This window comes from Melozone crissalis, unplaced genomic scaffold (assembly GCF_028551555.1).
Source record: "Melozone crissalis strain CALT ecotype California unplaced genomic scaffold, PUWL_Pcris_2 ptg000027l_1, whole genome shotgun sequence".
NCBI lineage: Eukaryota > Metazoa > Chordata > Aves > Passeriformes > Passerellidae > Melozone > Melozone crissalis.
The window spans coordinates 83,177,977-83,190,082 of NW_026535805.1; the positions used below are offsets into that span (position 1 = coordinate 83,177,977).

A 12,106-nucleotide genomic window follows, 5' to 3' on the forward strand; every position below is an offset into this window, starting at 1 on the left:
GCATCTTCAGGGACAGTGACTCTGCCACCTCCCTGGGCAGCCCATTCCAAAGTCTAATCACCCCTTCTGTGAAAAAGTTCCTCCTAATGTCCAACCTCAATCTCCCCTGGCATATCTTAAGGCTGTGTCCTCTCCTGTTGGTGGTTGCCTGTGAGCAGAGGCTGACCCCCATCTGGCTGCATCCCCTCTCAGGTAGGTAAGAACACACAAACAGGTAACCCCGTGTTTATATTTGAATATATACCTACACAGGTTTGCTTTTCTAACATCGTCCTTGCCAACCAGCTCACCAGGGATATCTTTATTCTGAGGGGTTGGGTGTGCCACACCTTTTTTCTTTCCCCTTGTTTTTTCAAACTTTCCTGGCAAGTTACAGCAGGGCACCTGAAATCAAGCTGTTCAGAACACTTCAGAACAGATCTGAAGCACAATTTTGTGATCTTCACAGGCAATGAGACACTTTTGGGGGTCATCTCTGTCTCTGGTATGGCAATGGAACCTCTTAAGCTGTAACATCCATTATGAACAAAACAAGTAAGTTACAGGGAATGGAATTTTTCTGACCTTAACAACAGAAGACAAGCACTTATCTCTTTGCACTACATCCACAAGGTAAATGTGGCATTCTTAAAATATCTTTATACTCAGTTATGAGTAAGACTATTCATCCTACACCCTAGTTCTGCATACAGGAAGGAACAAGCTCACAGCAAAAGAATTTTTTTCAGCAGTGGGAACAACTGCAAGATGATTATCTTCCACCCAGTGTGGGATTCCATGAGAGATCACGGATGCTCTGGCGAGTGTTGGGGCATTACTACATGTTTGTGGAAGTCTCTCAGCTTTTATTAATTAAACTCCTGACAAAGCAGTAAAACCCTGTAACAGAAAGCCACACTGCTCATTCCTGAATCATATGAAATCATTCACCATTTTATGTACAAGTTTTGAATTACAATCTTCAACTCCTCATCAGAAAAAATAACAAACCAAAAAGCCTAAAAAAGCATTTTTGGAAGAACTGCATAGTATACAGAAGCATACTTCAATTACAAAATATCTTACAGAACACAGACTGTAACAAAAAGCAGAGCCTGTTACCTTTTCTGAGAAGGCAGTGCCCAGCCCGAACTAGATGTTTCACCTCCATTATTAGAGGAACAGCTTTAAATGAACAGAAGAGTACACGAAAAAAGTTCCTGAACAGTCCAAATAGTTTAACAGAAGAATAAAAGCACATTTGTAAACAACTTTAAAACAAGAGCCTTATGAAAACAATAAAGGTCACTGAAAGTTAAGCTGTTAAAACTCTTCTTAGCCCAAGCTGCCGTGTTTTACCCTTAGAGTTCTTTTTTATGATAAACAAATTTTTTCATATGGAAAACCTCAGTGAGAAATCTGGGCAAGTATTTTTTAAATTTTTAGTAAAACTAAGAAAAGGACAATTTGAAGGCAAAAAGTCAAACTCCAAATTTCTTTTGAAAATTAAGTGATAAAACCAAACTATTGATTGAAGCCAACAATGCATGGTAGCACAGCACTTATTTTATAATCTGAGACCCTTTTTGATGTAAACCCTGGAATATCATTAACAATTTGTAGAAATTACTTTTGTATTATGTACCATTAATTTTTCACTGCAATCACTTCGATTATTCAAACCTTGCCATAAAGTAACTTTTCACATACAACAGATTGACCTTAAGCATATATCTTTTACTACACAGCAAAAATGTAAAAACTGTCCTGAGAAATGATTTTGTGTATGTAACTATCAATGCCTCTGAAGTTGAGCATCAGTATTTATGCTGCTCTACTTAATGCTTCAGCATATGTTAAGTAAGCTGCTGATCACCGAGTGTCTCCATTTTGGTAGATAGACAGATGTATGTGAACAGCAATGCTTTGGATAACTTGTGCTATTCCTAATACTAGAGTTATTTTCTCCCTCAATTACATTTTGCTATAAATATGTGTGCCCTTAAGTTGATCCCAATATCAGTTTCAGCTAACTAATCAAATTATCTGTTAAGGTTTTGGGAATGAGAACCCTTCCTTTATTTAAATAAAATGAGGGAAAGGTTTCTAACTCCCAAAGCTTTGCCAACAATAGATTTATTTTCAAGACAGGATGTCCAGTAAGTTGTTCGTCCTCTTTGCTGTTCACAGATAAGCACAACTTTAGTAATGGTTTTTATCAAGTAGGCAGGACGAGAAAGAGAAAATAGTATGAGGTTTTTTCCCCTTAAGGTTTTTCCAAGTTCTGCTCATGGGTATGAGTAACTATTCATTTGACATAAGTGTACTTTGAATTTCAGATTACTTCTCTGTCATTTATAGGGCTCAGCAGCTAAACTTCAATTTCCTATTTTAATTTTGCAAACAAGTGCTATTAAAACCCTGCCTGTAACTGAGAACATCAAGAACTTATGTATGTATATAAGTAGTAATTTAGCATTGTATATGGAAGTGTCTCATTTTTGTACCAGTTAAAAGTTAATTCATAATCCAAATAATCAATCTTCTATGTAAACAAGTAATTATTTTCTCCTATGTAATAACGGTAAATATCAACACTGAGCATTACATATTCCACTCCACCTCATTAAATGCAATTCTTCAGTCACAAAGGCAGCAGGCATTCTGTAATGAGCTTCCTCTGAACTATGTTCAAATGAGTGGAATAACTGAGATTCCTGATGGAGATCTAAGCTATTTCCCTCATTTTCTTAATAGTTTCCACTATTCGAATACTCAACTCCATTTTATAATTTGCTATTTAAAATAAAGTAATTTCCCCACACTCTTTCCCCACTCTATCTAAAACAAACTTATTTACATTTATGGTAAATGCTTTTCATCAAATAACTTTAAGAAAAAAACCTCCTGAAACAAAATCAAGAACGGAGCAAAAACATAGAGGGAGCAAGTATTTCAAGTAGTGTATTCATTTTCTTTCTGAATTTTCTTTCAAAGATTCTACAGGGACAAAAGTTTTAAAAGTTTGAAACACACTTTTACATATTTTTGATGATATCTCTTTTACACAAGGGACCAATTCTGTCCCATGTATAAAGTGTAAAGTGTGTATTGTGTAAAGTGATCGATCACCTTCTTAACTTTTGGCCCGTATTTAAATAAAACTGCATGTCATTCACCCCAAGAAAGTAAACAAAATACAGCCTTTTACTTCAAATATTTTATGAATGCAAGATTACAAGAAATACATTAGTCAAAATGCAGGGCTATCAAGCACTGAACTGAGAATGCTGGCATCAGCTTGCCTACCCTTTTGCATGTGGAAAAATACACTGTCTACAGGTAAAAGGCACCACTAATGCGTCATGAATTACTCTGATCAGCCAACATCACCTCTGCAGCTTGCTGCATGTTTCAGTTTATTATGAAAATAATCATCATAATAATAGTTTGAGATGAGACACTGGAACAAAACCATTCTTAAACAGGAAAGTCTTTTCTTTTTTGCTCTTACTGAGGCAACACCAAAAACTAAAAATAAGTTCTCACAATTTAGCAGCCTCCTCAACACTTGTTAGGCTAGGCTTCACACAAGGAGCATGCAAACAGCCACTCTTCTTGCTTTAAATTGAGGGCTATTGGTTAATTCAAGTCACTGTTTTTTCACTCTATTCAATTAAACTGTTGAACTGGATTTCACATAGGAAAAAGAAAATTAAATGATGTTTAGTGTAGCAGACACGTACAGATCACACCAAGAAGCTAACACTCATGAGTTGTCATAATAAGGGATAATAATAACAATAAAAAAAAAATCAGTCTTTTCTGTGCATATTTTTCATTCGAAAGGTCCCAGGAAATCATGATGTGCCTGGCCGCTTCTGTTGCTGATTTCTGATGACCTCTAATTGTTTTTTGCATTGCTGATAGTATGTTGAGAGACTTTTGTTTTCATCTAACAGCTTTTTATGTTCTTGTACCAGACGAGATGTATTTTGCTGATCTTTTTCATCCTGGTCCAGTTCTGCTATTAGTTCTTGTCTGAAATGGGAAAAAAAAAAAGTCATTGTCATTTATGTTCTGTTTTCATTTGTGTGTAGATGACTTCATATGTTTCAAATCAGTATTTGATTATCAATCTGAACTTACAGCTGGTAATATTCTGTGCAAAAGAAGTTGACAAAAGAATGTTATTCTTTAATGCAGTGTGGGGAAAAATTCCCTTCCAAATCAAATCCACATTTAAACTTTAAAACAGCTGAGGACTGAGCCTCAGTCTCTAAACCTGTCCTTCAGATAATGTCTTTCAGATGTAGTTTTACAGGTCACAGTAAAATACCTAAGGAGCCACACAAAATTTCATGAATATATTCAACTCCAATTTTAGATATCTATATGCACATTTTAAATCTCTAAAAGGCAACTTCGAATAGAAAACTGCAGTAATTTTTGTAACTTTTTAGTGAAGTGCTATTTTCTATCTAGACTTGAACTTACTAAAGCGGTGGAAAAGTAGAATCAAGGAAATTACTTCTGTAACTGGCATTTCCCATTATTTATGCTGTAAGTGTTCAACACGTTTTTTTAGCAAAGATTTTAGAGGCCTACACACACTGATAATCTTGTTATAATTTATTCTGCAAAACTGATGTAGCAGTTTGTTTTACTATTTTGTTATGAGGTGACAAGAAGGAAAGCTGCCAGCAATATTTTTGCAACAAAATAGCAAAGGAGAAAGTTAATTAATTGTTGCCATATGGTTTTTAATTACAGTTAAAGAAAATTTAGTAATTATATGAGGTTTGAGCTAATAACTATTTAACCAGAATTAAATTCATCCATCACAACAACTTGTTGTGTTTTAACACTTATGGACAATTACATTCTAAGAAAAAACAGTTTGGAAGAAATGTGAACACAAACTTCCTAGAAAAAAAAACCAGTAGGAATCTAAAAGCAGAAAATTAACAGTTTTGAAATAAATACATTTTAAATGATTTACTGATCACTGGGGACAACATAAATAGAATCAAAATTAAGATATTAACTCTAGCATCATTATCTCCTCATCAAATCTAAAAATCCTAGTTACATGTTAAAAAACCAAATTGTTCACAGAATACTAAGCCCAAAGTGAATATGTGACAGGAGTTCAATCTTACAGTAACATTTTCCTCCCATTCTGTATGCTATTTCTACTGTACAAAAGGTACACACATTTTTCTCATTAGCTAATCCACAAATACCAAGGCAAGATCTTCATTAACAGCTGCCAATGGCTTGGACACTGGTGGGTCACAAGCTGATTATTTGGTCTAGTGTGTGACTATGACCTCTGAACTGATCCCCAGCATCAGGAAACAGAACACAACAGAACTTGTTATGAACTCAAATTCTGAATCAGCAATAATTTTTGACCTAATACAACAATATGTGCAGCTGCTTTACTTATACATGTAAACACTGCAAGAGGAAAGACTTTATTTCCAACACACAAGGAGAAGGCACATAACAGCTTTTAAGCATCAGGTCCTGAAGCCATGGCAGAAAAATCTAAGATGAATATTGATAATACACTTGTAAATGCAGTGCTTGACAAAAGTCAGAGATATGATTAAAACTAACTGCAAAATGAGTAACACTGACATATTACCCAAAATTCTATAATCTGTTAGGCTAAACAATTCTCTATAAATTACAACTGAAAATACTTCAATGGACAGTGTAGCAAATTAAATTCCAAGGTTCTTTAACAGTTCAGGTGTTTAATTTGAGATGATAAAATCAAACATTACCAGTTTGCTGCTACTTATGTAGGACTTGTCCAGAAGAAGAGTCTTGATATTGATTAGAACTTTCAATTACCTGCTCTAAATATTTAATCTATACTGAGCAGCTCAGTATTCCTGAGTTTAAGGTTGGAAAATAATTATGCCCTACGAAATGCTACTTCATAAAGCCAGAAATAATAGTCACAGCGACTATCTTTTACTTTTTATTATGTATTTTTATTATTATACACAGACTTTGTGGATAGGAAAGACATAGAAGAACAGAAAAGGTTAAACACATTTCACTTACTTCCTCTGCAACAGCAATGCGATTTCTGTCTGAACTTTCATATATTCTTGTGCCATTTTGCAGTGCTGCTCAAACACAGCCATAGATTCTTTGGAGTTTGGGCATGGTGCTAGAGGCTGAAAATAAATCAGACATGTAAAAGACTAATGAACTGATATCTTAGTAAATAGTGTGTTAGAATGTCTCTGCAGTGTATTTATAACAGTCTTTTAAAAACCAGTAAGCATTTAAAAATAAGTGTTAAACCATCCCCTGGAAAATATTACTGCACCGATGTCAAAGTTTACTCAAATCTGAAGTTTTTAATCTGACACTTGTCACAAAAATCAGAGCAACATTTAATCCCACACACAAAAAATAAAGTGTATACAACAATTTGATTCAGTAACACTCAAGCAAATAATGTCTTATTTTGACAGTCAAACTCAGCTTATATTTGGTTTTAGTGATCATGTTTCCCAGGGCTTGTTTTTAATAGCTTGATCAAACCTGAGTCAACCAATCTCAGATTACATAATATATTTTTTTAGCCTTGGTCAAAAATTAGACAGAACATAAACCCAGGTAAATATGTGGCACTATATTTTGCAGCTCTGAAGTCACATGTTAGAATGAAATGCAAACTTGAGAATCTATTAAACTGTATATTTATTACCTGTAACTGATGATCTAATGTGAGATATGCCATTGGGATGGAGTTATCTGACCCATTGGTCTCTGTAAAAACACCAAGAAAACTTTAATGTATTTAAAAAGAGTGAATTCTATTCTTACAGAACAAAACCAAGAAATCTAAGTAATTACACAATACACAATCTGAATGTGGATAAGCAGATGGAAATAGCAGCGTTCCAATCCCAAGGCAGATGAATCATTTTGTTTTTCTGATAGTTAAGAACATCAAAAGTATGGTCTATCACATCAAGAAAAAAAAAAATTATGGTTACCAACCTACACTTCTAGAAGCCATGTAACAGAACACAGATTTTAAAAATACCATTTTTGTACAGTTCTGTTTATAAAAAATTTGCCATTTCATTCTTGTTTATGAAGGATCAGCCAGCCAGCCCATGCATCTAATGATTTTAAAATTAGAAGCTGTGCAAATCAGCTCTGCCAAAATAAAATAAGCACAACCTCCTGCTCAGTTTTGAAACCTGCTCCCAGTGAGGTCTCTAAGTATCTTCCTCACAACATGCTCTAGGGCATCTTCTCTGCTCCATACATATACTTTGTGGTTAGCAAAGAACCCAATAATTGGTCTGTCTCCTGGGCATGGCTGCTCTCTTCTTACACTGCTCTGGATTTCTCTAGAGCTTTCATTCCAGATTTAGTATGTTTCTGCATTCTTATCTTTCAGTAGCCCACAATCTGGGGATCACAAGGTTACTGTTAAGCTTTAAGAGACACAGGAGTAAAGACACATGGAGAAACTACTGATTTTACAGCTGCATAATTGCTACTAGAGGATTATATGGAGGAGGGTAGGTGGGAAAAAAAAGGGGCTGCTTACCCATACCCCAAAAGCACCTGCCACAGAGTAGTCGTGGTAGAGAAACTAAGGTGTTGCCCTCAAAGACTATGCTATTTCCAAGAGCAGCTTCAAAAGGAAACAGAAATAAGAGGGTGGGAATGGAGAAAAAGTGGTTAAGTGTATGCTTGTAAGGAAACTGGAAGGTGGTAAAAACAAAAAGGAAAAAGAAAAAGGAAACAACCCTAAAACCAGAGACTTAATCACCGTGGTATCTTAAATGCAATCAACATGAGAAGTCCTTCCCTACATTAGACTACTGCCATATACGGATATTGCAACAATGAATCGCAATGCTTCAAAAATACATCACTACATGTCAATGCTTCAGGCGACATTCCCAAGTGTTTCAGCACTACATCACAGAACTGCAAATTCTCCCTGATCGACCAGATACGGCTGCATCCTTGTTTTATCACTTTGCTTCATTAAATTAAAAACATAGCATCTTTTACAGAAAACCAGTATTATTTCTCTCCTCAGAAATTTGAACAATTCTTTGTGCATGGCCTACATAAACCTAACAAGAAAAAATATACATATGGCACATTCTGTATTTACCTGAGTATGAGGTGACCAATTTCTGTGGGCTAGAAAACAAACTTGACTTTTAGCTCCAGTGCTGTGCTGCATTTAAGACCAAAAACTTGGCACAAACTTTTGTTGCACTGGTTTATGATTTGCAGCTTTTGGTTTCCAATGAACTCTTGACTGGGTAAGAGCTTGCTTCCAATGCAAGGCAGCAATTCCCATTAGTGCTCACTGCCTAAAGCAACTCAGGTTCCATGCTGCACAAGAGGGCCCAGGGTGGGCTGCAGCAGTGGGAAAGGGCTTGGGAAAGTTATGAGTGACAAGCCACTGACTTGCGGTCAGGCAAAGCAACAAAGGACAGAAAGAATAAAATAAGGAAGCAAAACACAAGAGTGTGTTGTCCTCCCACTAACATGGGTAAAAAAGAAAAGTACATCTTACATAATCACCTCATATTCAGTAAAATGCAAGTGTGCAAATATACATACATATTTATGTATATATACATAGGTTTGTGCAAGAGTCAGTCACCACATGAGTTTCCATTTTGCAGTTAGTTAGAGGAAAAGAATCTGATCATCAAGATGAAAAGATCACAAGAAAAAGATTACAGCATTTGAGGCACTCTGAAGTACCATCTTGAGACTTAATTTAAGATTCAACATGTACATTTTGGTATCAAAAATGTAATTTTTATTTATACTCTAAAACTGAATTTGTGGGGATCCATTTTTCCTGCATTACAGTACTGGTTCTTTTCATAACAGAATACATTATGACTTTTAAAATCAAACTGAACTATTCAATTATCTTCATTCTTTATCCTATTTCATAACAAAAGAACAGTGATGCTACGGTAGAAGTATTTACAATGTTTCTACAGACACGTGTTAGTGCATTCAAAACCAGCAATTTTGTGTGCACATCTACATCCTGCATAAGCAAAATTACAAGAGGTGGTAAACAGGAGTAACCTACCCCAGACAATACTCACCTACATAACATTTAATTCCAGATGTCAGGGCAATGAAATCTTTAAATGTGCATTGAAAATACAACTGGACAAGACTAAAATGTTCTAAGATGCCTATTCCCCTAATTCTCCAAAACCACACTAAAAAACAACGGCTAACAAGATGTTCATTAAGTATTATTATTACTGCAATTTACAGTGCCTTCTTACAAGCAAAATATTTACAAGTTTATGTTATTTACCAATTTATAAATAAGTATTCTTACAGTGTATGTGAAAAACAAGGCAGTAATGTAATGATTTCATTTAAGCAGAACTTAAAAAAATCATGATCTTCATTGCTTACTTTTATTAATGTCTGAGCATACACCCCATACCACAATGAAATAAATATTTAAATTTTTTTACAGGCAAAAAATTTACAGAATAAACAAAGGATTACCTGCATCATCTGGTGTCCATGGATTACGTGTTGGCTTTTCAGAGGTTGGTCCCGAGGTAGTGATCATTCTCACACTAGGACTAGATGATCTACTGCTGTTTCTACTCTCCTGAAATGACAAAATAAAACAAAATGACAAATTAATAGAAGATTTCTTGAGAAGTTCATTAAAAAGAAAAAAAAATTGAAGACATTTGAACCTACAATCCTCCTCAAAAATACTTTCCCTCCCCAAGCTTTTACCCTGAATGATCTCCTGAGGCAGAGCATTTACATGCATTGCAGGAATAATTTCATCCCCATTTCTTCTCTACTGTGTAAAAGAAAGTGATACAATTTTCCTATTCAGCATAACAAAAAGCAATGCTGAACAGTGTGTTCAAGATCTTTACAGAAAATCATGACAACATGTCTAGTGATTTTGGCACCATTGTTCAGTGAAATCTAGCAGCTCTGTAACATAAAGAGGACATAAAGTTTGTTTCCAACATTTAATTAATGAATGGAACTACATTCAATAAAAGGAATACAGCTTAGTAGCTGCACTAGACTACCATGTGTTAATCTACAGTTTTCTTCTGGTTCTTTTGTTAACTCAGAGGTTATTTGATTAATCTTCAGAAAACGTGAAAAAAGAGCCTAATCAAAAAGGATCAGTCAATTGAAGCACATCAATCAGAAAATGAGTACATGCTCACTCATGAAGCAGTTTAAGAACTAAACCAAAATTCTGAAGGTTGCTTTTTCATGTACTGTTTGATTCCTCCAATGTTTTTGTTTACCAAAGCACAAAAACATAATACAGATTTCATTATTCTCCTAAGCTGCTTTTTCAGAAATGTTATTTACAATATATATGTTTCTATTTCACATACCCCCTCAGTGACATTAAATTAACACATGAATGGATTTAAGACTATAAGCCCCAGCAAGTTTCTCAGAAAAAAATGAAGTAAAAGGAAAGATGCTATTAAAATACAACTATTTTCAGGATGGTGTATTTATCATGAAATGATTCATTAAATGACTCCATTTTTCAAAATAAGCACTCAAATATACATTAACTAGAAACTATATTTCTTTATGACTTTATTTCCAAATATACTATTTTAATTTAAGCTTTAAAATTCAGGATTCTGGCCCAGTAATGATCCAAAGAATAACAAGATTATACACACTGAAACATCCATTATTTCAAATGCATACTCTTTCTTCTGTGATGTTTATTAAGCATTTTGTGTTTTATGGTAATATCTAGAAACAAGACAATAAACTGTAGAAATAATTTGATGGATATTATCAAGATGATGGCATCAGACATTTTGAAAAATCTTTTGTGTTGGAGTTTTTGTTGACATTAAGTAAGATTTAAGTTGCTGAGCTTACTGTTAGCGTCCTCAAACATGAATTATAAACACACCCTGCTGATGTAAAAGATCAGAAGATAGAGAAAGCACTTGTAACAGCATAAAAGACCTTTAAGCAAAAAGAGATTTGTTGTGTATGATAGTGGATAGTGAAAGGCACCTGAGAAATACTCTAGTTACAGTAACTTCTCAGTGCTTTACCAGATTGTTTTGGTCCACCAATCAAAACCACATTTCTTTGATATCTTTATTTACATGAAATTCAGTAGATGTAGAAATGAAGGAATCACATCTGAAGCATATCTAAAAAGCACTATGAAGCTGAAGGGAAGTTTCCCAAACTGAACACTGGTTAGATTACAGTGTTTTGAGAGTTTGTTGAGTGAGATGCTTTAGGCCACCTGCATGGCAGCAGCCCCTCTGACAAGTAAAGTCCATTGTCTGGACTTTGGCAATCAGTTTCTGTACCCCTTCATCCTTGCTTCCTCCAGACTTGCTAGCAGGTTACTCTCAAATCATCTTTGCCAGGTGGTCAAACTCTCATGGCATTCTTAGCTGCCATTTCTCAAAGACTTACAGTCTTGAAAAGCAGGCATATTCTGAGTAATAATCTTCCCTGAAGCTTAATTTAAACAGGCAACATGATTTAAAGAAATCATCATTACTAGTCCTGTTTCTTCATCTCAGCTGTGAATTTTATCTTGCTGTGAAAGGGGAGAAAAAAACCCAAATGTGCATCTGTGACAAATTTCACAATCTCATGGACAGAATGATTCATCTGTGCAATATCAGATCCCCAAATTATCCCACTTAGTTTGCATGCATGTGGGCATGTACATTATGACCTTGCTTCTTAACTCCTCACATCAGTACATGGCTTTCTTTAATATAGTAATTTTTTTCACTTCAAAGTAAACTGTAAAAGTTATGGAGGCTCTGCAACAGTTACAACACCCCCTCTCCCCCAAAAACCAACAGTCCCAAAACAAAACAAAACAGTGTTTAAAAGAGGAAGCAGGTAGTTTTGGTGTTTATGGCAGCACTGTGAAAGATGAGTACAAAATATCCAAAACAATAAAAGACACACAGGCAAGGAGATGGATACCACACTGAGCATCAGATCACAACCTGCAGATCTTGGGTCACTATGCCAGATACGTTTCTCAGTATCCATATAAAACATGAAATTTTGTAAACACTGC

General features: G+C 35.0%; 1 protein-coding gene across 7 annotated transcripts in view; it reads right to left on the reverse strand.

Moving 5' to 3' along the window:
- Positions 1 to 912: 912 nt before the first annotated feature.
- Positions 913 to 12,106, reverse strand: part of MAP3K7 (mitogen-activated protein kinase kinase kinase 7) — a 48,085-nt gene continuing 36,891 nt past the window's right edge. For 4 of the 7 annotated variants that reach the window (XM_054279234.1, XM_054279233.1, XM_054279232.1 and 1 more), the window contains 5 exons: positions 9,538 to 9,646; positions 7,574 to 7,660; positions 6,716 to 6,777; positions 6,061 to 6,176; positions 913 to 4,020 (listed from right to left, as the gene is read on the reverse strand). In XM_054279234.1, the coding sequence (XP_054135209.1) occupies positions 3,840 to 4,020; positions 6,061 to 6,176; positions 6,716 to 6,777; positions 7,574 to 7,660; positions 9,538 to 9,646 (555 nt within the window). In that variant the 3' untranslated portion in view covers positions 913 to 3,839. The remainder of the gene's footprint in view (positions 4,021 to 6,060; positions 6,177 to 6,715; positions 6,778 to 7,573; positions 7,661 to 9,537; positions 9,647 to 12,106) is intronic. The other 3 variants (XM_054279237.1, XM_054279236.1, XM_054279235.1) reach the window with 1 other exon arrangement.